This window comes from Truncatella angustata (genome assembly GCF_020726525.1).
Source record: "Truncatella angustata strain MPI-SDFR-AT-0073 chromosome Unknown BKA67scaffold_1, whole genome shotgun sequence".
Taxonomy (NCBI): domain Eukaryota; kingdom Fungi; phylum Ascomycota; class Sordariomycetes; order Amphisphaeriales; family Sporocadaceae; genus Truncatella; species Truncatella angustata.
Window position 1 is genome coordinate 218,417 of NW_025763381.1, and position 27,479 is coordinate 245,895.

Consider the following 27,479-nt stretch of genomic DNA (forward strand, 5'->3'; position numbering starts at 1 on the left):
TATCGCGTCACCGACTGTCGAGTATTGGCTGGCTCTGCTGATATCCATCCAAACACATGTCTCGCAAGTTGGAACTAGGCTCGATTCAGACAAATTACGATGTTTGTAGTGCCTTTACGGTCTCGGAGCGTTCGCGCACATAGTACGTACGCATTGGATCGTTGTGGAGTCCCAGAGAATGGATAACGAAAGCTTAATGTCCTTAGCGTACGACATATCCTGGACTAACCTTAGTGTAGTCTAGTCGCAACATGAACCCCAATGCTACGCAATTCGGATGCCAAATGAATCCACGGCTATGCATGGTTCAAGGACGAAATCTTGCACCATTCTACCCTACCTTTCAAAAGTGCACCGTGGCAAAGTAAAAGATAATTCTTGCTGATGTAAACCGGGTGACACTACATACCTGGCTGCTTACTATGGGTCGCCGTGACAGTCGTAACGTGAACATAAGGTTGGCGCTAAGGACGCCCACCAAATACTGCGAATACATAATATTTTGTTTACAGTATACGTCGATGACTCCGGAATGGTTCAACTGGTACCAAGCCCTGCACGCCACCTATTCGGAGGGGTCTTTTTATATTTTTATATTTTTCTATACATATCTTAGTTTGGTTAGATTTGGTGAAAGTGTGCCATGTCCCACGGGGGCGTTTTACCGTTTGCATTGAGACCTATGGCGGGCCGCTACAGAGCCACGGGTGTGAGTTAGGCTTAACGTTCTTTGCTGCATTCAGAGGATGCAACCAAAGAATTGCTAGTGCTCCTGACAAATAGAGAGTTTTATCAGTCGAACGTGCATCCTTATCACCTCGCTACGATCTGAAGGGTAACATTGCATCTTCAATCTCTACACAAATAGTAAGGTTAGAATGATTGAGCCTCCACTAACCGGCTAGTCTGTAGTGCCTGGGCCTGGGTCTGGGGTCCGAGTCCTGGGTCCTGGGCCAGGGAGTCCACGTGGGGGAAGGTATCCCTAGTTCGGTTGACTCCACATCCTGCATTTTTTTCCAGTGGCTTTTATTTTATTTTATTTTTTTCTTTTCAACTGGTCCCGGCGCCAACTTCCGTCATGGTTCAAGGGGTTCACGAACTGTCCTGTACAATAGGCCCTATCGGCCCAAGGTACCCAATCCTGTGAGAAGTTCAGCTGGCGGTCTCACCAATAATGTTCAAACACTGCCCTCTACCAGCTCGACAAAGATGCAATCTCGACTATTCAATCCCAACCGCCACGTTCTTGCATGACCAAACTCGTCAAGTGTTGATGTCACTGTCATTACCATAGTAAACCCTACACTATGACACTGCTATCTAAATGACTGCTTTTGGTCGCTACTACTCTCGCCAGCTTAGAGATGGACGAGTTCTGCATGATATCGAAAATGGAAACGTCGGCACCAGCCCGCAACGCCAGCATGTTACGAAGCTCGACCGCTACGAGAGAGTCCACACCGTATTCCGAAAGTCTCTTGCTCAACTGGATATCGGACTGCTGCATCATGAAGATAGTCATGAGCTTCTTGACAATTGCATCCGCCACCACGTCAGCTGCCTCCTCCAAGGAAGATGCCTCCGCGATCCTCAACCCAAGGTCGGAAGCATTGCCCGCGCTTGTGCCGGGTTGACGCTCCGTCTTTGATCCAAGTTCATGGTAGCGAATGGCAGCGAAGCGCATATCACGTCCCATGGCTGTCTCCTCCCAATGCGGCCCGGGTCCCGGATTCAAGCCCAACACCATTTGGCCACTGAAAGGTGAACTAATGCCGAATTTAATAGCATTGAGGACATCCTCCTCGCTTAGAATGGTGTGGCCTGACCGTGCTAGACGCTCCGATGTGTTGTCGTGTTCTGCAACATAACCCACGGAGCTCACAACTCCGAGGTCAATAGCTGCGCCTGGAAGACCGCGACGGTTGCGGAAATGGGCTAATGCATCTTGAAAACTACCCCCAGCAGAATAGTTGCTCTGACTCGGATGGCCCAGGATACCGGCCAGCGAAGAAAGCATAATAAAGAAGTCAAGCGAGTCGACTTTATTAAATGCCTGGTGCAGGTTCCAGCTTCCATCCACCTTCGGACTCACTGCAGCCTGGTAGTCTGCAAGCGACATTTGCTCAAGAATAGAATCCTATACCACAAGCAAGCCGGTCAGCATTGTGCCACACTGTGGGGTGTTGAAGAGAAGGATCCGGTCCCTGGATTGAGTTACGCACCTGTAAAACCATGGCTGCTTGCACCACACCGCGAATGGGTGGCATTTCAGATCGGCAGTCATCCAATGCTCTGTCCAGGTCGCTTTGGTAAGCGATGTTGCATCTAATAGCTTTGGCTTTGCAGCCCGCTTCTGCCATCTCGGTTACGAACGAGGTTGTTCGCTGACTCGAATTTGCGCTCCTCGAGAGAACTATAAGGTTCTTGGCACCGTTCTCAACCATCCAATGGCAGACTGAGCGACCGATTCCACCCAGACCGCCAACAACAAGATACGAAGCCTGGGGGTTGAGCTTGGTAACAAGCATGTGAGGCACAACCTATCGATCATCAGTCTTAGTGAAAGATTTTCTCATCGACACATGTCTTGCCCCGGGTCGCAAATGACAGAATCAGGAAAATGAAATAAACATCGGATTGACTTTCAGCAATAAGGGACTTACAGGAACAAGATCGTCTGGGCCCACTGATATGATGATTTTGCCCATATGTTTGCCCGCCTGCATGAGACGAAAAGTCTTCTCTAATTCAGAGACCGGGTAGACAGTTATTGGTTGCACGGCTGTGATAAGTCCCTCACTGAAGAGACGAATCGTTTCTCTCATGACGCGCTGTATCTGATTGCCCTTGTGTGCCTCGAGCTGTAGAAGATCAATATGGGAGAAGGATACGGCCCGGTTGAAGGTCGCCATCTCCAAGTGGCTGTTGATCTTGAAATCACGTTTGCCCATCTCGACGAATCGCCCGAAGCGGGCAAGGCAATTGAATCCTTCCTGAAGCAATGGGCCGGCGAGAGAGTTCAATACAACGTCAACACCTTCCCCACCTGTCATTCGAAGAATGCCGGCGCTGAAAGAAGCATCACGGCTTGAGAAAACATGGTCAGGTCGCACATTGTAGGTCTTGACAACAAAATCTCTCTTCTGCTCGCTGCCAACGGTAACGAATACTTCGGCACCTACGTGATTTGCCAGCATGCAAGCTGCTTGGCCGACACCTCCGGTTGCAGCATGTATCAGGATACTTTCGCCCTTCTCTAGTCTAGCAATATCGAAAAGGGCGACGTAAGCCGTGGTGAAAACCATCGGCAGAGTCGATGCCACCTCGAAAGTGACATTGTCAGGTATGTGAACTGCGTTGGTCCAGGGCACACGGATGAGACTTGCGTAGTCACCATGCAGCAGTGTCATGATACGATCACCTGGCTTAAATCCCTGGATCAGAGCATCGATACCGGCGCGAACAACGGTCCCAGCGCACTCAAAACCCATGGTACTATCATGTCCGAGTTGGCCCATAGCCACCATGATATCGCGGAAGTTGACTCCAAACGCGCGGGGCTCGATCTCTAGCTGATTTGCACATAACTCCTTGTCTGCGTCCAAGTCGTGTTCGAATGCTAGTGTATCAAGAAGTCCGGCAGTGCCAACACGCATCTTCAAAGGGCGGCCCAGCTGACAGAATGGCTCCTTTTGGGTTGCCTGTTTTGGTCCAGAGGGTGTGATTGCAGCTTTGTTCTTCTCCACATCCTTGAAGTAGCGTAGAACGTGGATCAACCCATCGCGCTCCGAGAACTCGAAGTCCTGATACCCGTTGGCGATCTGAGGACGAAGTAACACGTTATTGAAAACTTCTATTACTGCAGAAATTGACTGCGCTGTCCATGGTTCTCGGTTAGCATCCAGGTCAAGCGCGATCAAACATTTCCCCGCATACTCTTCGCGTACAGACCGAAGCAGACCTATACTCATGGATGCGTCAAGCGAGCGCATGCTGGTGACCCAGAGCAGTCTTCTGGATTTGGTACAAAGACGCTTCAAAGCCTCGAAGCTTTCGGCATTTGGACTTCGAAGTCTCACGCCATCGACATCGCCAAGGTAGATGAATGTTCGTCCTTCTGTTGATGAAGCTGTCTGCAACGTCTCAACAGGCGGGGTTTCACCAATGATACGACAGATATCCGAGCGTAGCTTCTCGATCCAGGACCAGCTAGGCTGTTGCAGTGTACTGTCATCGCCAACGACCAAGACAACATTCTGGGCAACATCTGTGGTGCCATTCGTGGTGGAAGACTCCAGCGCTGTCGAGGCGATTATACTGAATGAATAAAATTCTTCATTTTCACAGTCATGAGCTTCAAGCTCCACCCCTCCAAAACCAGTGTCATGCAGAACGCGATCCCACATCTCAATGGAAAGTGATGGACTGAGCTCCCTCTCAGGCTCCTCGCCTAACGTATTGTCAGCATCTAAACATCGCTGATAAACCCGCGAGTTAGGATGAGAGGGCTACTTACTTAACCACCATCCAGGTAACAAGCCAAAAACGAATTGCAAATCCATTGGATCTTGTGTTGTCTCCATGATGAAAAGCTTTCCACCAGGCTTCAGCAGCCGGCGGACGTTGGACATGGTGCGCTCAATGTTTTTCGTCGCGTGCAGAACCTGCGATGCAACGATAAGATCATATGTGCCCAGCTCGAACCCCTGCTCCGCCGGGTCGTGTTCAACGTCGAGCTTCTTGTACCGAACCAGGCTGTTCCAAGCAGCAAACCTCTCCTGCGCGGCCTCAAAAAATCCAGAAGAAATGTCGGTGAAATCATAGGACATGGCAAGTGGACCCCAGCCTGAGTCATCTGTCCCGAGGGACGCCAGTATCATTCTGGTGGTACCCCCTGTCCCGGCGCCGATCTCTAAAATCTTCCCTCTCGGATTCTTTTGAGAAAAGTGCTTGACCAGTGTTCCCATCTGCTGGTGAGACCTACCCCACTTTATAGCATCAGTATAGTATCTTTGCAGCAACTTATCTTCGAGCATCAGCTCTAGCGGCGTGATGTCTTGTCGGAGGATAGACAAGATATGAGGACCCATCCGGCAGACCATCTCACCATTTGTTGAAGCGCCTTTCACCTTTTCAATGAGAGCTTCTCTGGTAGCGGTACTGTCCGCTTTCCACTCCGAACTTCCATCCCCTAACCTGTTGGATTGCGCGAGTTGTTCTTGTACCTTCATCCACGTGTAGAACTTTTGAGAGAATCGCGCGAGTCCGGACAACTGGTCCTCGGCAATGCCGCTGAGCGCATCTTGGACATAATAGTAGCATGCTCGTCTTAGATCGAGCATGATCTCTGCCTCACCTGCGGGAATGGTTCGGCTCAACTGCTGTTTCGCAAACATCGGAGGCGATAGGTCCAGATCTGGTACCCACTCTGCGTGACTGAACTTCTCATTCTCATAGCTAGCAGTAGATTTTGGCGGTGAACTGCCCAGAGAATGCAGTTCAAACCCTTCTAGCTTCATGACAGGATGAACACTGCTTGCATCCTTCACTTTATTGTCATCACAAACCACAATTTCCACCTCGGCGCTTTGACCATCCTTACGAATGATATTTGAGTATGACCTGAAGAGATGGCCAGGCTCCTTTACGATATTATGAGATATCCACAACGACTTGATGAATCTTGGCACCAGGGCATAATACATTGTGGTTCTGGACTCAGGCATCGCAGTATAAGCACTCTGGAAGACGGAATCCAAAGTGGTAGGGTGCACAACATGCTCGCGCTGGTAGTTGTAAGGCATGATTGAAGCTGTGTCTGCAGTCACAAAGGTCGAGACAGACTGCTTGGAGTGGGCTCGAATACTCTTGAGGTTTTGGAAAATTGGGCCGTGGTAAATCCCAACCGAGCGCATGTTGGCATAAATATCCCGCGGCATGACTCTCATGCGATAATCCTCCGGGAGAACTGGCTGAGTAAGACGCGCAGATGTCTGTCCATCAGCTATACTGTCATTCCAGAACTGACGTGAATCCACCTCAAATTCAATGGAGATCAAGCCTCTGCAGAGCTCTATCCAATCATTTTCCAAACTGACAGAGTGAATCACAAACTCCTTCCAACCCTTGGTGTATATGGCCTTCTCGCTGCACGGACGAAGCTCAATCTGCGTCTCGATACCTGCCGAATCGTTCGGGATGACCAGTGCCTGGTGGATATCGACGTCACGGAGTTTATATCCTGAGACATTTCTACCTGACTTGGGCCAAGATTGCAACGCAGCTTCAATAGCCATACATATGAAACCAGCGCCCGGATATACAATATTGGATTGCACAGTGTGGTCCCTGATCCAAGGTAGGTCGGATTCCTTGATAGTGTTCTTCCAAGAAGGGACGTTATTGTTTGTACCGAGCACCAACGATCCAAGGAGATCATGAGGTGCTTCGCGCCTGTGTCTCAGCTCTCTGTTCTGTCGTGGCTCCGACCAGTATCGTACCTGATGATTCCATGGGTAGTGGGGAAGGTCATATATAACTTTGACTCCGACTCGACCTGTTGGGAAGTTGACAGCGTCCATGTTGACAGGATAGCCATTGCGCAAAAGATCGCAAACGAGGCTATGTGTCGTGTCTATAGCACTTGATTTTCTTACAAGGCATGTTGCATATGGTACTTTGCGGCCGGCAAATTCGGGTAAGCTCAAGATCTCTTGAATGGGACCTCCAAGAGCGCCGTGAGGTCCGACTTCTAACACCATATCTACCACGCCCTCATTTTCTTCACCATCATTCTCAGATTTAGTTGAATTCACCATGTCTTTGAAGGCCTCAACGAAACGTACGGGGTTGACTAGGCTCCTCGCCCAGTGGCCCGCATCACAAAGGTCTGTAGCATTCTCAATACGCCCACCAGTCGTTGGCGAAGAGAACACAACACTTAGCGTGTCGCTAATGAAGTGGCCATTCTCGGACTTTTGTGGACGACCAGGCTTCGCGTTCTTGGCGATCCAGGCCTCGTATGGTTCAGCGAATGCCTGCATGTGGTGAGAGTGATAAGCAGCATCAACACGGAGACGTCGAGCGAAAACTTCATCGGCTTTAAGGAGCGCCTCAAGTTCTTCGATGGCAGGGACGTCACCCGAAACAGTCGTGCTAGAAGGGCTGTTCATGCATGCAGCGACAAGCTTACCAGACGAGATTCGGGCGAGGTACTTGTCACAGTCTTCGACCCCTAGACCAACAGCAATCATCCCACCTTTTGCTTTGGCGACAAACTGACCACGTGCGAAACCAATAGCTATAGCGGACTTCTTGCTCAGCGCACCAGCTGCATATGCACCAGCGATCTCACCACTAGAATGACTTGTGATCGCTGAGGGTCTGATATCCCATGAGTCAAGCAGCTGGACTAGGGCGATCTGAATAGCAACACATGCTGGCATACTGAGATATTGTTCGCTGACTTTGGACGTCTCAGCATCTCGTGTGAGCTCCTCTGTGCCGTTCATGTAAGCATTCGCTTTAGGATCAGGAATCACGCCTGAAAACGCAAGATCAAACTACTTACCAAGTAACGACCACGGTGAACCCAGATCTTTCAGCATTTCCTCGGATTCCTCCAGAGATTGTCGAAATACGGGATACGTGTGGATCAATTCCCTACCCATTGCCCACCACTGTGCGCCTTGACCTGTGAACACAAAACCAAGCCTTGGCTTCCTCTCATTGACTAAGCTGCGAACTGGCTTTGCCTTAGGAGTGCTGAAAGCGCCAAGCAAGCCTGTCAAGCTTTGTCCGGCAACTGAAGACACCCAGGAGAAGCGACTCCGGCGCTGACCCAACGTGAACGCTAGTTGTTTGAGTAGCGTGCGCTCTTCGACTTCATTATTATTACGAGCTTCCGTTAAGTACCTTTGGAGGTTTTCAATCATCGTTTGAGCTGCTCGCTCGTCTTTTGCACTCAGCACGAATACGTGCGATGAGAGGCCATTGCCAGCGTGAACGCCGTTATCATTCGTTTCGTTAGAAATCCTACTTGTTTGTCCATTTGTTCCATTCGAGTTTTCGTTGGATTTACCGTTCGTTACAGTAGACACTGCATTGGGATATTCATTAGAGCTATTACAGACGCCGTTCGTAGACCCGTTGAAATGATCATTCCTGTCGCCGTTGGAAATACTGGTAGCCGCTCCGCTGAAGTTCTCACCGTGCCTATTGTTAATTTTCCTTTGAGTGACAAAACTTGCGAAATCCTCCATGATAACATGAGCGTTTGCACCGCCATAGCCAAAGTTGTTAACCGATGCTCGGCGAATGCCGTTAATGGCGTTCCAAGTTTCCAATTCGGTGGGCACCTTCAGCTTCCAGCCCGGAAGATCCAGTTTCGGGTTGGGTTTTTCGAAGTTGATGCTCGGTGGGATCTGACCCTTCTCTAAAGCTTTGACAACCTTGATAATACTGGCCAGACCGCTGGCGGTCTCTGTGTGGCCAATATTCGACTTGACGGATCCAAGCCTCAAAGGTTGATCAGCCGACCGACTGTTCTTGAAGACCGACGCAATGGCGCCAGCTTCAATTGGGTCTCCTCTGATGTTGTGGATATTAGCTTGCAAAATAGCTTGGGATGAGACACATTCGAGGTTCGGACATACGTGGGTGTTCCTGTACCATGAGCCTCAAAATACGTAGTGTGCGCCGGATCGAGACCTGATTTACGGTAACACTCGCGGATCAATTCTTCCTGTGCGACGCCGCTCGGGGTCGTTATTGTATCCGTCCTGCCATCCTGATTTGCACCCGTTTCGCGAATGACCGCGCGAATAGGGTCGCCGTCTCTGAGCGCATCATCAAGACGTTTGAGTAAGACGGTGGCTGAACCCTCACCACGACCATACCCAGAAGCGCGACTATCGAACGAGAACGACTTTCCTTCAGGCGATAACAGACTACGGGTGAAGTATCAATCAACCGCTAGTGCAAGGCTTCTCCGGTGGACCTGGGTAGATACTTACGTGAGTGACGACATGACGACAAACATGTCTGGATTGAACGTAACATTAGCGCCACCGACAATGGACATATTGGATTCCCGGGTCCTTAGACTTTGACAAGCTTGATGGAAGGCCGTCAACGTTGTAGAACAACCAGTGTCAATGGTCATGCTGGGTCCTCTCAAATCGTAGAAGTGCGATATTCTGTTCGAGGCCATCGCGGCGCCAATACCCATCAAGAGGAATCTGGGTAGCGTTTCGGGGTCTCGCATGTGTCCCTCGATATAGTCACGGAAGAAAGCGCCCGCGTATACGGAGGTATTGGAACCCGCTACGTCTTGTAGGGTTAAGCCAGCTTACATTTGCACCGTTAGTTCCGCTGTGTGCTTTTCGTACGGAAGTTGATCGCTAAAACATACCACTTTCAAAAGCCTCATATGTAGATTCAAGTTGGAGCCTGAATTGAGGATCAATACTCTACATGGCTATTAGTGTCCCATCTCCCACCTTCTAGAAGTCAGTAATGGTACATACGGCCGCCACTTCGGAAGAAAGGTTGAAGAAGTTCGCATCAAAGAGGGCAGGATCTTCAGTGAGGAAGTGTCCCCCACGGATATTGAGCTACGAAAAAGCATGTGTTAGTCGTGCTACTTTACGCGTCAAGTCTATGAAGATTTCCATACCGTGTTTTGTTTGGCATTGTTGGGGTGGTAAACACCGTCAACGTTGAACCTGGACTTGGGAATCTCCGTCCACTGGAGGAAGACTCAGTATGTGAGTCAAAACGGTGCCACGGAAAAACCTACAGCACTTCGACCCTCAGCACAGATTTTCCAGAGCTTTTCCGGGCTATCAACATCCCCAGCAAAGCGACATGCCATGCCAATCACAGCGATAGGTGTCTGGATATCCATATCGAATAGAGAGGCCGGGAGCTTCTGGGATTTATTAGTCTAAAATCTAGTGTCTGGCCGTATGCTCTTGGGAGATGCGGCAACCCTTGACGTACGGGTATAGTATAAAACAGCAGAGTTGTACTGTAGGTGCAAACTAGTCAATATTTAAGTTTCGTCGTGGTTGAAAGACCCGAAGTGTTTTTACAGTAACCTGAAAATTTGCAATTTGAGTGCCTTGGAAAGACGAAAACGAAGATTGGCGTTCTCATACCCGGGATATAGCAAACCATTGCAGTTCAAATATCTTGAATATCAGCGAGCTTCCAATCATTTCGCATATCAGCATTATTCTTTTCTATCATCAAAAGTGGCTAAAAAGGAGTTCCTTCCGCCACTGGCAACCTATACTGGAGGAAGGCTAACTCCGGTGGCGGAGTCTTCTTTGACATGATGACTGCTTCTGTTCGGTCTTCGCAACACTAGAAAACGTTTCTGCCCTGGAGGTAACTCCTGGTTGCAGAAATAAGTAAGAGACCTTTTTGCTTGCTATTTAGTTCGGTGACCGTGAGATGCAAAATGGAACTCCGGGGGTGGTGTGTATAAGTGGCTCGCATAGCCTCGGAGATATCAACTCCGGAAATGTATAGTCGGTTCCTCAGTCGAATCGGCTAGGTCGCAACATGCTTCCTGTAGTCAGCAATTGGGAGGACATGTTTGGTCTTGCGCTATCCCTACCAATGATATTTGCATCCGTGACTTTGAAAGATACGAGTAGAGATATCGACCCTCATTTACTATCTGATTTTCCACTTGCAATCAAATTTGGCGACGAAAGCTTCCTATGTACCAAGTTGAGAAGGCGTACCAATTCAACATGAATTCTGACTCGAAGAGTGAAACGCTCCTCCTATTCGGACCTCAGGCTCTTTCCTTTGAGACGAAATACTTTGGCCGCATCAGGTCGTTGGTCAACAGGATATCCGGAAACAAATGGATATTAGACACTGTCAATGCCCTTGGGGACGATTTCGATGCTTTATGTAAAGCCATACCAGCAGCACGTTACATACAGCAGGGAGAAACTGGCATTCGGGAGCTTCAACAATGGCTCGAGATGGGTGAAATCCCTGAAAGAATGGCCACTTCAATATTACCCAACATTTTGCTTGGGCCCCTGACCGTCATAGCCCAACTTGTTGAGTACAACTTACAATGCAAATCCCCTTTCAGCGAGTACCCTGGCGTTGAGGCTTTCGGTTTATGTCTTGGTCTTCTGAGTGCGATGGTCGTCGGATGCAGCTCGAATCAAACTGAATTTTCGCGTTACGGTGCAGCAGCTATTCGATTGGCAATGGTGATTGGAGCAGTTGTTGACACTGATCAGAAGAGTAATGGCAGTGACCAATATGTATCACTCGCAACTGCAACGAGAGGAATACAGGATGCATCCAGTATCTCCAAGGTCCTAAGCAGCTTCCCTGGAGTAGGTTGCAATCCTGTCTACGCTACATATCTTGGCAGCCAACTAACCCTTTCCCACTTTCAGGCTTATATATCTGTCTTGTACGATTCCAATCGTGCCACCATCACTTGCCCCAAATCCTCTGTCGACACTCTCAGAGAAAGGCTAAAGGCTTCCGAAGTCACTGCTACCGAGATTGGACTTCGAGGACGGTTTCATAACGGTGTCCATGAGAGCATGTTGAAGGATATCATCACCTTTTGCAACACATATCCACACCTCAGACTTCCCGATGCTTCTGGCTTGAGACTTCCGGTCCACGGAGACTCGGTAGATGAAGCCGCTACCATATTCATGCCACTTCACGAGGTGGCCTTGCGCGCTATACTTCTGGAACCTTCCGATTGGATCAAATCGTTCGCAATAGTCTCCAACAGACTTGATGAGAACTCCGCTTCTCGAGTCGTGTCATTTGGACCCGAGAGGTGCATCCCACCGTCTGCGGTTAGATCTCTGGGCTCTGCCGCCGTTCATTTTGACGATGTCAATAATGCAAGTCCCGTCGCTGCAAGTATCATGGATAATGATATTGCCGTCGTGGGTATGTCGTGCAGAGTAGCGGGTGCTGAGGACCCAGAGGGCTTCTGGGAGATACTTATGGAAGGACAATCACAACACCGAGAGGTTTCCAGTGAGCGCTTTGGCTTCGAAACAGTTTTTCGACCGGAAGCCGATAACAAGAGAAAATGGTATGGTAATTTCATAGATGACCACGACGCTTTTGATCACAAGTTTTTCAAGAAGACTCCGAGGGAAGCCGCGACAAGTAAGCAGATCTCGTACCCAGCTGTATCTCCCTCATCTCCAAGTCCGGAAGAGTGATTCTCGAGTCAAACAGTTGGAGGGCGTTGCATTATCACCTTGCGAATCCAGTTGCGGATAACAGCTAATCACGAGATTTACAGTGGACCCCCAACAGAGACTTCTCCTCCAGGGTGCTTATATAGCTATGGCACAATCGGGGTACTTTCAGAAACCTTCAGCAGCACGAGATAACCATATCGGATGCTACATCGGCGTCTGTGCCACGGACTATGAGAACAATGTCTCTCACCATGCGCCAACCGCTTTTACAGCAACTGGAAATTTGCGCAGCTTCATCGCCGGCAAGGTTAGCCACCATTTTGGGTGGACTGGTCCAAGTTTGACGGTCGATACCGCCTGCTCGGCTTCAGCTGTGGCGATACACTCAGCTTGCAAGGCAATTCTGACTGGCGAGTGCTCAGCAGCTTTAGCAGGAGGTACTAATTTCATCAGCTCTCCCTTGTGGTACCAGAATCTGGCCGCAGCGTCTTTTCTCAGTCCAACTGGACAATGTAAGCCTTTTGACGTCTCAGCCGATGGGTACTGTAGAGGCGAAGCGATCGCGACAGTTGTTCTCAAAAGACTGTCACATGCCGTGGCCGAGGGAGATCAAATTTTGGGGGTCATCTCATCCACTGCTGTCTACCAGAATGAGAATTGCACTCCAATCTTTGTACCTAATGCACCTTCTCTCTCTGGACTGTTCAAAGAAGTATTACGGAAGTCGGAGATTGATCCTGGTGATATCACCTATGTCGAGGCTCATGGGACAGGAACCCCAGGTACGTAGAGCTCCAAGGCAGCTCGGCAAGCTTCACCTGATGTAGTGCTGATTTTCTGGCTTCCAGTCGGTGATCCAGCCGAGTTTGAGAGTATCCGCCGTGCTTTCGGCAAAGGTCGCTCAAGGCCCCTCCAGCTAGGGTCGGCCAAGGGTCTCATAGGACATACCGAGGGCAGTTCAGGAGTTGTTTCACTGATCAAGGTCCTCCTCATGATGAATGAGGGATATATACCACCACAATCTAGCTTCAAGACACTAAATCCATCCATTCAATCGTCACCTACTGAGAAGATCGAGATAGCCGGGTCTGCGCTACCTTGGCAGGTAGACAATCACTTCAGGGCAGCTCTCATCAACAACTATGGTGCCTCGGGTTCCAACGCTTCTATGGTAATCAAGCAGGCTCCGCTTGCATGTGATCTATCGACTCCGAAACCAGAGACCCCGACACATGCGTTGACCAAATATCCCTTCTACATCGCCGGTTTCGACGAGAGAAGCGTGAGAACGTACGCTGCTCGCCTTAGACAGTTCGTAAGGACCAAGCGCAGCGCCAACATAGTGCCTGGTATCGAAGATTTCAGCTTTAATCTGGCTCGGCAATCCAACTGGTATCTAGAGTCAGCGGTCATATTCAGCAGCCAGACACTTGACGAGCTTGAACAAAAGTTGGCCTCGATTGAATCTGGTAAAAACGAGAACAACTCCCAACTTTTAGCCATTCCTTCTGCTTCTAGACCTGTCATATTATGTTTTGGAGGCCAGATATCCACATTCGTGGGGCTTGACCGTGCAGTCTACGACAGTATTGATGTCCTTCGATACCATCTTGATCAGTGCGACAATGTCTGTCGCTCCCTTGGAGCCGAAAGTATTTACCCTGAAATATTCCAGGCTACGCCAATCCAGGATGTTTCAAGGCTTCAGCCTATGCTCTTCTCACTGCAGTACGCCTGCGCGATGAGCTGGATCGACTCTGGCATTTCTCCCGCTGCTCTCGTGGGCCACTCTTTCGGAGAGCTCACAGCCCTATGCGTGGCGGGAACTCTTAGTTTACAAGACTCTCTGAAAATGGTTTGGGGCAGATCGAAGATTATTCGTGACTACTGGGGCGAAGAGAAGGGCGCTATGATGGCTGTCGAGGCTGACGAAGACATGGTCACCAGCCTGCTGAACAATTCAAAGCGCGATGGTGTGACCACGGCGACAGTGGCCTGTTTCAATGGACCGAGAAGTTTCACGTTGGCCGGCTCTGTGGCTGCGATTGAGGCCGTTGCTTCCACGTTGTCGACTAATCAGTCCTACGCAACGGCCAAGAGTAAGAGACTCAGTGTCACCAACGCGTTTCACTCGACCCTCGTTGAGAAATTGAAGCCTGAACTGGAGGCATTGGGGAAAATCCTGTGTTTTACCCGACCGAAGATACACTTGGAGAGTTCAACCAAATCCAAGGACTGCGGCGAGCTGCTTTCGGCTCGCTACGTCGCTAACCACATGAGAGATCCGGTCTACTTCAGTCAAGCTGTCGAAAGGCTCTCCTCTCAGCACAAATCAGCTATTTGGTTAGAGGCAGGTTCTAACTCTACAATTACGACCATGGCCAGCAGGGCGTTGGGCAATCCCAAAAGCAGCACCTTCCAGTCAATCAATATTACCAGCGGCTCATCCCTACTGCAACTCACAGACGCGACCATGAGCCTGTGGAGGGCAGGCTGTCGCATCTCGCACTGGTCACATTCAAGGCGACAAACGCACCGATACACGCCCTTGATTCTACCGCCGTACCAATTTGACAAACAACGGCATTGGATTCAGTTCAAGGCGCCGCCCAAGCCTCGTGAGAAAGAACCTGTAATCGACAAGGCCGCACCAACCACGCTTCTTACATTCATCGGTTATGAAGATGACCAGAACACCTCTCCTCGGTTCCGTGTAAATACGCAGATTGAACGTTACCAGACGCTGGTCGCCGGACACGTGATCGCCAAGACTGCGCCGATCTGTCCTGCAACGTTACAAGTTGAGATGGCTGTTGAAGGCATCATCAGTGTCCGACCTGACTTGGTTCAGTCCAAGATGCAGCCGCAAATTTGCAACGTGAACAATCAAGCGCCTATATGTGTCAATGAGTCACGAGAGGTCTTTCTTGAATACGCCGCAACGAGTAATGGCAGCAATAAATCCTATTCATGGAAGTTCAAGATTTCGAGCTCCGAGGCAAATCGAGGCGCGTCGACAACACATGTTACTGGAGAGGTTCGTTTTCGTGCAGCCGACGACAACCAGTACCGTTTGGACTTTGGCCGACTTGAACGTCTAGTAAATCACCAGCAGTGCATTGAAGTTTTGAACAGCAGTCACCCGGACGACGAAGTCATTCAAGGATCCAGCATTTACAAAGTCTTCTCCGATGTTGTTGATTACGGTCAAATCTTCTTCGGGTTGCAAAAGCTGGTCGGTCGTTTCGATGTCTCTGCTGGAAGAGTCGTGAAGCAACGAATCGGAGAGGCTTGGCTTGATCCCCTCTTGGGTGATTGTTTTAGTCAGGTAGGTGGCATTTGGGTCAACTGTATGGCAAACAAATCAGTGCCTGATATGTTTATTGCCAATGGGTTTGAACAATGGATCAAAAATCCAAAGCTTAGCGAATGTCAAGCAGACAAACAGAGCACGTGGCATGTCCTAGCGCGTCACACCGCCGCTGCGTCTGGCAACGCCTTTTTGACAGACATATTTGTCTACGAACCAGAGAGTGGCCAACTGGTGGAGGCGATTCTTGGCATCAACTACGCCAAGGTCGCAAAAGCCTCGATGAGTAAGCTTTTGTCGCGACTGACGCCGGGTCGTTCTCGACCTACTGCGCCTGAAGAGACGCCGAGCGCTGTAGCCATGCTATCGGGTATTGCTGGTCAAGTGGTATCGCTGGAACCAAATCAAATCCTCGACTCGGCAGAAAAGTCGTTGTCGTCCCAGTCGAGGCCAGTGAAAGATTCTAGTCGTCCAGGCAAGTCGGAATTGCTGCTAAAATTGAAAGGCGTCCTAGCTGAGCTCGCCGGCCTTGAAGTAGGCGAGGTTAAAGATGAAGTAGAACTCGCAGACATCGGTATTGATTCGTTGATGGGTATGGAAATGGCTCGCGAGGTCGAGACTACTTTCAGCTGCACTCTAGACACTGATGAGTTGATGCAAGTCTCCGATCTTCCTCAGCTCTTCACATGCCTGCTCTCGGCGCTGGGAGATTCAGTGGGCGACTCAGATGACGGAAAACATGATGGTATATCATCGAACTCTGGGTCGAGTGGTTCTTCAGATGCTGCTAGAACGCCATCGTCGACAAAGGCCACATCGGTTCAGGATACCTATGCACACGACCTGGACTTGAGTAAACAACATGACGACTTGATAATCCCGTCTGCACTAGTTCTAAAAGCTTTCGGCGGGTCAAAATCCCGCACCGATCATTTCATAGAGGACCACCATTGTTCAGGTTATTTGGAGAAAGTCATGCCCAAACAAGCCAACCTGTGTATTGCACTTACTCTCGAAGCTTTCAAGGAGCTAGGCTGTGATCTGTCACAGGCCAAACCAGGCGAGGCGCTACAGCGTATCCCATTTGATGCCCGTCATGGCCGCTTGGTAGAATATCTGTACATCATGCTGGAAGAGACGCGTATCGTGGATCTTGACGGCGGACGAATCACTCGCACCGCATTACCACCCCCAGAGAAAAGTAGCAACGAGATACTGCAGCAACTTCTTCGCGAACACCCGGATCATAGCTATGCTAATGAGTTGACCCACTGGACGGGGTCCAACATCGCGGCTGTACTCAGGGGCGAGGCTGACGGCATCAAGTTGATCTTCGGGAACGAAAAAGGTCGTGAGCTTGTTGCAGGTCTCTATGGAGACTCGCTCTTGAATAAGCTGTCGTATAGACAGATGGCGGATTTCCTCAATCGACTTGTCGACAAGTTGTCAGAAGCTGAGATCGGTGGCACACTAAGGATATTGGAGATGGGAGCAGGCACGGGAGGAACAACTAAGGTAAATAAACCCAATCTAGTGATTTCGACCATCGCAAAAGTTGTTGACTAACAATATGTACATGTATTAGTGGCTCGTGCCCATGCTGGCTCGACTTGGTATGCCAGTTGAATACACTTTTACTGACTTAGCACCATCTTTCGTGGCGGCGGCTAGAAAGAAGTTCAAGGAGTACCCCTTCATGAAGTTTGCGGTTCATGATATAGAGAAGCCACCGTCGCAGACTGAGCTACTTGCCTCACAGCACATCGTCATTGCTAGCAACGCGGTCCATGCAACACACTCGCTGACAGTGTCTACTGAGAATATTCGCAAGTTCCTCCGCCCAGATGGCATGCTACTCATGTTGGAAATGACGCAAACACTTTACTGGGTTGACTTGATATTTGGTATCCTCGAGGGTTGGTGGCTGTTTGATGATGGTCGGCGTCATGCTATTGCCGACGAGAGGCGGTGGGAAGAGGAACTTCATAAAGCCGGTTATGGTCATGTGGACTGGACAGATGGAAGTTCTCCAGAGGTGACCATTCAGAAAGTATTTCTTGCACTGGCTTCGGGTTCGCAGCTTGATAGACTGCCATCCTCGACACGTTCCAGTACCGATAATCATGCACCTACTAATTTGGAGGCGCGAAGAGCTGCGACTAATGCCTATGTTCAGACAGCAACGGAAACCTTCTCAGTGGTCGAAACTGACGAAGAAGAACTGACAGATCCTTCGTCCTCATTGAGCGTACTTGTCACTGGAGCAACCGGGAGTCTCGGTTGTCACCTCGTCACCCATCTCGCGAGTCTCCCAAACGTGTACAATGTCTACTGTCTCAATCGCACAATTCGCGGAGAAGAAGGGGGCCTTCCGCGGCAGATGCGAGCTCTTGAGTCCAGGGGCATCATCCCGGACGCGCTGACGCTCTCAAAGCTCAGGGTCTTCGAGAGCAGTGACACATCCAAACCACATCTTGGGCTTAACCAGAGCGAGTACCGTGAGCTGGCGAGATGCGTTACCCACATTGTCCATAACGCGTGGCCAATGAGTGGGAAAAGACCGGTAAAGGGCTTCGAATCGCAATTTGTCACCATGACCAATCTGGTAGACCTGGCGGCCACTATTTCACAGGAAAGAAATAGGCGCGTCTCCTTCCAATTCGTCTCCTCCATTGCCGTCGTCGGCCACTATCCCCTATCACACGGAACTCCAAATATTCCAGAAGAACCCGTGATGATCGAGTCAGTGCTGCCAAATGGTTACGGCGATGCCAAGTATGTCTGTGAACGCATCTTGGAGAAGACACTTCATCGCTATCCCAAGCGCTTCCGAACCATGTCAGTCCGTCTAGGTCAAGTCGCCGGGTCAAGCAATAGTGGCTATTGGAATCACATGGAGCATTTTTCGTTCATGGTCAAGACAGCACAGACGCTACGTGCACTGCCCAGTCTAAGTGGGCAGCTGTCATGGACCCCTGTGAATGACGTCGCCGGCACGCTGACGGACCTGCTGCTGTTGCCGAAGGACAACTGTTTGATCTACCACATCGACAATCCCATTCGCCAGCCTTGGGATAATGTCACCGCCATCCTCGCCAGAGCTTTACATATTCCGAATGAACGCATTGTGCCTATGCCTGAATGGCTACGTCGGGTACGGGTATTCCCCGGAGACATTGAAGAAAACCCGGCGCTGAAGCTTGTTGATTTCTTGGAGCATGACTTTGAGCGCATGTCTTGTGGAGGTGTGTTACTCGGCGTTGAGAGAGCGCTAGAGCATTCACCTACGCTACGAGCGGTAGGTCCTGTGGGCGAGCAAGTTGTACTCAAATATGTCCAGGCGTGGAAAAATGCCGGCTTTCTACGATGAGACTGCGACACGAGAGCCGTTTCCTGTTTTGCATATATATCTCGCCTATGGTATCGATGACGTCCATGAGATCGTGGAGAAGAACAAACTCAGTATACTTGATCACGTCCGATTGACAACAAAATACAAGGATGCGCTAGGTTAAGTTAGTGTCGTCCACCCAGTGCCGAACGCGCTGGAAAGTATTGGTAGTGACCATTGAACACAAAACCACAGCAGTTCGCACAATTGTGTGAAGGATTGTCTTCTTTTTCTGTTATTTCCAGGCCGAATCAACTATCATATTCGCAGTGTTTATATTCAGAGTGTGCATTTGACGTGCTGTGCTATAGTAGCAAAGGTCTGTTACATCGAGGTAGAACTTCCACAAAGCCACCCACTAGTCTAACCTAGGTTAAAAGTCTGCCTAGCCGGCTATATTTTAGTGCCCAAACCGCCAGGGAGCAGCGCAGTTTTAGTTTTTGCCTCCGAAGATTTACAGAGCATGTGCGGTGAAATCTGTGCGTAATATAGCTGGTTTGCAATCTATTCAACGACTAATCTAGTTCAGCCAATACTAAACAATTTTGAGCATAAACAGCATGCCTTTGTTAGGAGGTCCTCAAGGAAAACCATCGCCAGTATTCTGAATCGCCAAAATAGACTCCACGGTATCCCTAACGCAGACCTCTAATCCCGTATACTGCAATCCCAACACCTCCCGCGACTTGGAATTGTCAAACCCATATACATCCTTTGGCATGTCATCCTCAGCCTGATTCACGTCAGGCAATACACGCCCTAACTCAGGGCGGCAGGCTCGCACTGCATCCGCGAGACGCTTGTTCGAGAAATGTCCACCCACGATGAAAAAACGTTGCCCCCCGGCCTCGGCACCCGCCTCGAGCGCCTTCACGTGTGCCTCAGCTACGTCACGTACGTCTGCAAAGAGGTATACAGGCCCAGTTGGTGGTAGTGTCTCGCGAAAGCAGCCCATGACCATGTCGCGGATGCGCTCGTTTGACGTGTTGAGGTCTTCCGGGCTGACAATGTGTTTGGGTGCCGCGCCAAACACTAGAGGCGGGTTGAGCACAACGAGATCAAAGGTCGGCTTTTCGATCGATATGAAGTCAAAGGCTGCGCTCTCTGCGTATATCTATTATCCTTGCGATGTCAGCCTTGATCTGTGCGTAGCAAGATGGGTGAAGAACGTGTGCAAAACAATAGTCTGTTGCTCACCTTGCTCGCTCGGTATGCCAGCCGCGGGTCCATGGCCTCTTTCCAAGACGTAGTGCCGTGCATAGTCTCATCATATACCTTGGAGTGATTGGAAGGATTCAGTATCGTCGCGGAAGACGAAAGTAAGATCACACGTTTAACAGTGGGTGCATGATTGCGCACCGAATGGAGGATTCCTACCGTGCCTCTTACAGCAGGTTCCAAGAAGTCCTTCAAAGGGTCCTGGATATTGAAATGGTAGGGACAGGCTGTATGGATCACATAATGGAATTGTCGGGCCCTGGCGGCCTGAGTAAAAAAAGTTTGCAGTCAGTTCCGACTATACGATGTGGACGGCAAGATCGAAGTTGTAGACTGACGTACCTCGTCAAAAGCGGAATCTTCAATTATGTTGTTGACGACCACGAAGTCAAAACGTGCTGCATTGCCATCTGATTCATAGCACTTCTTCAACTTGTGGCCCTTCTCCTCTGATCGTACAGTCACAACGACATTATACCTTGAGTCTTCTGTTAGCGCAGATGCAAATCAACCTTTGCCTGGTAAACATTATGAAATATCCTTACCGACTACGAAGAAGTGCTTCTGTGATATGCGAAGCAATGAAACCACTTCCACCTGCGTCCATTATGATTAAAAAGGAGATGGTGGATCAGCTATCCCTGATAGACTCACCTGTAAGCAGGACCCACGGTGTACTCGTGGTAGCCATCAGTGCAATTTCGATAAACTCACAAACGAAGGTATCGTAGAGCGATGATTAGTTTTAAGAAATCGACCGAGGTGTTGGAAGACGTAATAATCAGGGAGTGCTGGGCGGGTTCTAATCAAATGAAACGCAGTATTAGATGTAGTTCTCCTAGTCTCTCTCTGATACTGGAAATGATATCTAGTACGGTCACATCGGAGTACGCGAGTATCAGTACAAGTATTAAAATAAGCAAAAACATCAGAACTGTTACTACCTAGGTCATAACCAAATCTCTGGACTCCTACAACTCCACATATGATCAGATGGCGGACTTGGGCAGGCGAATGAAAGCTACCGGAGCTGAGAACTCCGAGCATATTTAAAGCAAACTGTACAGGCCAGAACATATGTCGCAGGAAATGTTCAACAAACACTAAATTTGGGCGTATGATCAAACACGAATGATACGAAGACGCTTTTGGAACTTTCGATAGTTATCGGATTTACAGAATGGTGATGCAATGGGCCAAAAGCAACTTGGAACACCAAAACGTGATGGAGATATAACAATTCAAATCATGTTCAGAAAATTACAATAGTAAGGCATAAACGATTCTATCCTATGAACTCGGCGTAGGCACTCCACTCAGCATCTGTCCTCAGCCCTTCCATATCCTGCTCGTTCAGGCAGACCAATATGGGTAGATCACCTGTGTCAAGCTCTGGCGGGTACACATACATAAGTCCGGGAACCGGAAAGAGATTAGGGCGCCTAAGAAGAGAGGGTGTGCCCAGGACGCCAAATTTAAGGGCGCCGGTCGTGGTCTGCGCCATAGAAGAGCCGCCGACATCTAGAGTAGGGTTTAGGCCGCCAGCATAGACGAGCTGCGACTTGTCGGACACGCCAGCAAGAAAAGTGGCGTAGCTTCGGACCGCCCACTCATTATTTGAAGCATCCAGATCGATTCGCATACGAGATGCGAGTCTTGAAAGTGTCAATTCCGCCGATCCAAGCTCCTGGTAAGTGGCGCGAGTCGCAGCGTGGTATACCAGCTGGCCCATGTAGGCAGGCGGCGCCCCAACAGCAGCGCGAGCATCGATTGCGCGCGAAAACTTGGACGAGGCCGATGGATTTACGCTGCCATTCTTAAGACGCACAGTGGCCAGCCGCTTCCAATAAAAAGCGCATAATGCGTCGTTTGTTGATATATATGTCACCGGGGCCTCGAATTCGTCCTTGTTCGAAGCAGCTGCCTTGATTTGAGGTATGCCGTCCTGTCTTAAGCGGAAAAATGCCCATTCCGATGGGATTGGTGGCGCTTTAACAGATGGCGGGAGGTCAACTTGCTTCAAGAGATGGCTGTGATCACGTAAAGGCTCCCCAGGTTCGAGTAGAGGAATGACTTTCGTGCGATCTGAGTTCGCCTGATCGATGTATGCTTGTGGTAGACTTTTCCCCTGCATTGCGATGGCGAGAAGCATGATAAAAACGAACATACCACTTGCATCCATCACGTTGTGCTGATTTGAGAAATTGATTATGACACCACCTCTGATGAAGCTCGCCTGGACTGCCACGACAGGCGCGGCGCCGCCAATCTTAGCTACATCGTAGCTCAACGGAAACCCCGGGAGTGGACAAAGTAGACTGCCATCGAGCATAGAGACAGGGCCTGAATTTTCTAGAAGCTCGTCGTATGAGGGGCACACTTCTGTATGATCCTTGACGTAAAGGATTCTGTTTGCTACATCGAGGTCTGTCGGCCATGGCGCAGTCCTGATGATGCCTGAACTTCCATTGATACCACATTCATGGACAACCTGTTCACCCAGCCATGGAATATTGGCAACAATGTCTGTAATCGCAGCTTCGAGTGCTGTCACAACATCACTGGATTTACCATCAGCAAGGGGAAAAACTAACAATCCATGATTGTAAGATTTGAGCTGTGGGAATTGACCAACGACATCTTCAAAACGTGCTTTGGTCATCTTGTAGAAAGCGGAAGCACAAGCTCTGTGGTCTTCAAAATCAATACAGACACTGGCGGATTGTACATGTATACCTACTTTTGTGCGCCCCAGCAAACATCGCGGCTTAGCAACTCGAAGCCCGAAACTCCGTAGTCCGGAACAAACTCCCCCACTGCAGTTCCAAGATGGATACTTGGCAAGAAGCCCGGGTGCAATGTTAGAGGCAGGGAGATGTCGTTGTTCTTCTAATATCGATATTTCAGACACGATCAGTCCACTTGCATGTTTTCCTCGGTCAGTGCTGACTGGAGCGGAATTGGATTTCTGCACACAAAGACTACAACTATAAAATGGAAAAGACGCGTACTGACTACAGCTTTAAAGTCGCCATAATTGGAGGCGGAATCACTGGGTTGGTGCTTGGCCTCGGCTTGCTTCGTCGCAGTGTCAAATTTACCATATATGAGCGAGCCGACAGCTTTTGCGAAATTGGTGCGGGCATAGGGTTCACACCGAATGCCGAACGTGCCATGGAAGCCCTCGATCCAGCGATTCACGCGAGTTTCAGAAAAATTGCTGTTCAGAACGAGGATGACTACTTTCGTTATGTTGATGGGTTCCATCATGGTCCACAAGACAAGGCCAACACGGCAGAGGCACAGTTCTGCAAAATGTACTTGGGTGAGCGGGGATTCGAGGGATGTCGCCGCCACGACTTCATCCAAGAACTCGCTGGGCTTATGGAAGCGGATTGCATCAAATTCAATAAGTGCTTAGTCTCTGTGAATGATGGTGTGGTGATGAAATTTGATGACGGCTCGATCGAGCAAGCATCAGTGAGTAAGTCATTCCTTACCACGAGAGCTAGAGACTTGATTCATTAACATACCCAAACTATGAATAGTTATCGGTTGCGACGGTATTAGATCCCGCTTGCGTCAAATCATGGTTGAAGGGGATGGAGACGTTTCGGTGCTTCCTGGGCCAGCTTACGCGCACAAGTATGCGTTCCGTGGTTTAGTGCCAATGGAGGCAGCACGCGGCGTCTTGGGGGAGCACAAAACGAGTAAACGATTCATGTTTCTTGGGCCGGATGCCCACGTGCTTACTTTTCCTGTTGCTGGTGGCGCTATCATGAACGTCGTCGCATTCGTGACAGACCCCAAACCATGGACAGCGGAGCATTTAAGTGAAAAGACTACAAGGGAGGAAGCCATCGTTGCATTTGCTCACTTTGGTCCGGCGGTGCGCACGATCATTTCTCTACTACCTGACAAACTGGATAGGTGGGCAATCTTTGATATGTACGATCGACCGCTGCTCCGCTTCACGACAGGAAGTCTATGTCTTGCAGGAGACGCTGCTCACGCTGCCAGCCCGCATCATGGAGCTGGTGCTGGCTGCGGTATCGAAGATGCTCTAGCACTAGCAGAATTGCTTTCAGCGGTCTCCAGACGATTGGGAGACAATGTGCCAATAGAGACACTTGTTGCAGCTGCCCTCGAAACTTACAATGAAGTTCGATACGAGAGGTGTCAGTGGCTAGTTCAAAGCAGTCGTATTGTGGGTGAGATGTTTGAGTGGCGCCAATCAAAAATTAGTACTGGTCCGGAGGCTTTTGCGCGCGACTTAAGCTCTCGTTGTCACACAATATGGGATTTTGATACCGAAGAGATGGTTGCAAGTGCGCACAAAAAGTTCAATGGCAAGATGCGACGAATCAGAGACCAGTAGCCATAGATTATTAATCCTTGTAGGACAAATCGTTACCTACGTACGAATACTTGCGTTCAAGATTTTACCAGTGGTACTGCAGAGATATAACATTGAACCATGCAAGGGCACCCAATAACCATTACACACAAGCATATCCTTTAATATGTGAATCGATAAGTGAAATAAGTAGTAATGCATGGCGTATCCCGCGGTCATGCCATATCCTTTGTTACAAAGAGGTCTCATTGGATAAACCTCAAACCTGACAGGAGATGAACGGCTGTACATGTTCCTGGTGGTTGTTGTTTGCTTTGCAATGATATTGGAGCACCAACAGATTGTCTCCATTACAGCGTTCGCATAGCAACGCTCATGCAATCTGTCTATTGCATGGAAACGAGACAACGTGCCGATCTTCTTGAATTTCGATGACGAAGTCAAACAGGTCAATGGCAGCTAACTGCTTCTTCAATATCGCATTGAATGTTTAGGGTCTAGACTGGTCTCATCTAACTCAGCTCGTCGCACCTGCGAAACTCCGTAGAACTCCGGGCAATAGAAGAATATGCTTATTTTGACAAGTGGGCCTATATCGCATTGTTGCATACCCTTCTACCATGCCCTGAGTGAGTACCGACTATGACTTTTGCATCTAAAGATCCATAGAGCATTTCGTTCTATTCAATTTCCAACACCTCGAACTTGGCTCGAAAGCACTCGTGCCAACTATTCTTTTCCGTAATCACGCATCGACCATTTCGCACCATGGCGGAAATACACGAACGACTTCAAGACCCAGGTCGAATCGAATCTTCACAGCCAACAGCCGAGAAAAGAGAGAATAGTATGGAAACCAAAAATGCAGAATATGTGCAAGGGTTGAAACTCTACTTGGTGTTGAGCGCACTTACTATTGTTTATTTCCTGATCATGCTCGATAATACCATCCTTGCAACTGTACGTTCAGACTTGCAGAAGCTTGTAATTTATTATTCTAGTAGCTGGACTTACTGAGTTTGTTTTAGGCGATTCCATACATCACAGACGAATTTCATTCGCTTTTGGATGTTGGTTGGTATGGAAGCGCTTACCAGCTCTCCTGGTAGTTTCCCCCCTCGCGCAAGGACTCCAATCGTTTGGCTCATATCCCTTCAACAGTGCGGCTCTGCAACCTCTGACCGGCAAGATCTACACACGTATCAACTCTAAGGTATGTTTGACTTGTGCAAGACGGGAAAATCCTTTTTATATCTTTGAAATTAACCACTTCAACTCGCAGGTCGTTTTCATCGTATGCCTGGTAGTGTTCGAAGCTGGATCGGCACTTTGTGGCGCGGCTCCATCATCTACTGCCTTGATTATTGGCAGAGCGCTTGCTGGTATGGGCGGTGCTGGTTTGCTAAACGGTTCGTTGATCATACTAAACTCGTGTGTTCCGCCAAGCCGCCAGCCAGGTATGCCTTCTATTCTTAGTGTTACATCTTTCGAGACTGCAGTGTTGTTGACGTCTTCCTTTAGCGATCGTCGGTATTTTGATGGGAAGTAAGTTGCGTCCGCCGAACCGTAGCTTGAACACGAAGGTCTTGCTTATTCTTGAATTTGTCGTACTGCAGTTGGACAACTAGGTATAGCTTTTGGGCCGTTGTTAGGCGGAGCGTTTACCGAGTACGTGACATGGAGATGGTGTGAGTGATCGCTTGGACGCCCAGCAGTACTGGTGTCATCTACATACTTATGCACATAGGCTTCTACATCAACCTACCGATTGGTGGAGCCGCCGCAGCCGCAATTGTTTTTACGCATATCCCCGACCACATACCAAAGCCGCACTGGAGCAGGGCTTTCGACAATGCGCTAAGCGAGTTTGACCTTGTTGGTTTTGTACTTTTTGCGCCAGCGGCAATTCAGTTCTTTCTCGCTCTACAGTACGGGGGCAATCAGTTTCCATGGAATAGCTCGCAAGTTATCGGACTCTTCTGTGGTGCCGGCGCAACACTTGTGGTATGGCTATGCTGGAACTACTATCAAGGCGACCGTGCCATGGTACCAGCCTCCATGATGAGAAATCGACCAGTCTGGCTCTCTTGTATTGTCGGGCCTTTTACAGGCGCGACTGTCTTTGTCACGGCTTATTATCTTCCCCTATATTTTCAAGGGGTGTTAGCTTATTCGCCGTTCATGGGCGGAGTGGATGTGCTGCCAAATATTCTCGCCCAAATGATTTTTACAATTATTGCCGGCGGACTAAGTAGGTGGAAAGCTGCTTGCACCAGTTTCATTTTTATAAAGAAAGAAAAAGAATCCTTTTCAACTAACTATCATGCCAGTTCAAAAATATGGCGACTATCCCCATTTCACGATTAGTGGTTCCATTCTCAATGCTGTCGGCTGCGGGATTCTAGGATTGCTCACACCCACGACTCCAACGGGCCAATGGATTGGTTTTCAGATCATTTTCGGCGCTGGGAGAGGCCTCTCCATGTCAATTGTAAGTTGAAACTTCCCCCACGCCTCCTACTCGTTGATTATTTCCACTCTCAGGAGACACCACTGGTTTGCATCTATAACTAATGAGCTCAGCCATTCCTCGCCGTCCAGAATAGCCTTTCAAAGCAGCAAATCCCTGCCGCCATGTCTATCCTTGTGTTCCTCCAGAACTTCAGCGCCGCTGTTATGACAGTGCTAGCCCAAACAATCTTCACCAACAGCCTTGTCGAGCTCTTGCCGCGATATGCGCCGTCGGTCGACCCGGCTCTAGTCATCAGCGCCGGCACCACCGACCTCCGGAGACTCGTGCCATCTGACAGCATCAGCGAAGTCTTGAATGCCTACTCGGGAAGTCTGGACCGTGTTTTCTTCTTCTGTGCGGGACTTGCCACACCACCATTGTTGTTTGGTTGGTTCCTGGTCAAAAAGGAGCCTGAGACACATGAGAAAGATCAGCATGGGAGTGTGGTAGCTTAGTCGGTATCGGCATCAACAAAT

The 27,479-nt window shown here is 49.4% G+C and overlaps 5 protein-coding genes across 5 annotated transcripts; 2 read left to right on the forward strand and 3 right to left on the reverse strand.

The window, feature by feature from the left end:
• Positions 1-1,300: 1,300 nt before the first annotated feature.
• BKA67DRAFT_509967 (uncharacterized protein) lies at positions 1,301-9,907 on the reverse strand (the record flags this gene model as incomplete). Its single annotated transcript, XM_046097284.1, has 12 exons — positions 1,301-2,137; positions 2,223-2,540; positions 2,664-4,450; positions 4,517-7,498; positions 7,571-8,098; positions 8,210-8,589; positions 8,655-8,948; positions 9,015-9,348; positions 9,413-9,470; positions 9,528-9,614; positions 9,677-9,748; positions 9,800-9,907. The coding sequence occupies 12 exons, from the start codon at positions 9,905-9,907 to the stop codon at positions 1,301-1,303; spliced, it is 7,785 nt and encodes a 2,594-aa protein (XP_045963065.1).
• An 856-nt stretch (positions 9,908-10,763) lies between these two features.
• BKA67DRAFT_589262 (putative polyketide synthase) lies at positions 10,764-18,895 on the forward strand (the record flags this gene model as incomplete). Its single annotated transcript, XM_046104439.1, has 6 exons — positions 10,764-11,372; positions 11,436-12,105; positions 12,317-12,997; positions 13,064-15,895; positions 15,950-17,040; positions 17,111-18,895. 6 exons carry the CDS (start codon positions 10,764-10,766, stop codon positions 18,893-18,895), a joined length of 7,668 nt encoding a protein of 2,555 aa, XP_045963066.1.
• Positions 18,896-19,496: 601 nt separating this feature from the next.
• BKA67DRAFT_652213 (ketoreductase) lies at positions 19,497-20,741 on the reverse strand (the record flags this gene model as incomplete). Its single annotated transcript, XM_046106112.1, has 4 exons — positions 19,497-20,030; positions 20,114-20,401; positions 20,477-20,612; positions 20,680-20,741. 4 exons carry the CDS (start codon positions 20,739-20,741, stop codon positions 19,497-19,499), a joined length of 1,020 nt encoding a protein of 339 aa, XP_045963067.1.
• Positions 20,742-21,419: 678 nt separating this feature from the next.
• Positions 21,420-22,796, reverse strand: BKA67DRAFT_529127 (trichothecene biosynthesis acetyltransferase; the record flags this gene model as incomplete). Its single annotated transcript, XM_046099015.1, has 2 exons — positions 21,420-22,695; positions 22,729-22,796. 2 exons carry the CDS (start codon positions 22,794-22,796, stop codon positions 21,420-21,422), a joined length of 1,344 nt encoding a protein of 447 aa, XP_045963068.1.
• A 332-nt stretch (positions 22,797-23,128) lies between these two features.
• BKA67DRAFT_510966 (major facilitator superfamily domain-containing protein) lies at positions 23,129-27,458 on the forward strand (the record flags this gene model as incomplete). The annotated part of the gene is made up of 11 exons (XM_046097370.1): positions 23,129-23,618; positions 23,683-24,508; positions 24,993-25,034; positions 25,331-25,451; positions 25,520-25,596; positions 25,653-25,704; positions 25,774-25,966; positions 26,108-26,179; positions 26,239-26,742; positions 26,822-26,982; positions 27,075-27,458. The coding sequence occupies 11 exons, from the start codon at positions 23,129-23,131 to the stop codon at positions 27,456-27,458; spliced, it is 2,922 nt and encodes a 973-aa protein (XP_045963069.1).
• Between the last annotated feature and the right edge of the window lie 21 nt (positions 27,459-27,479).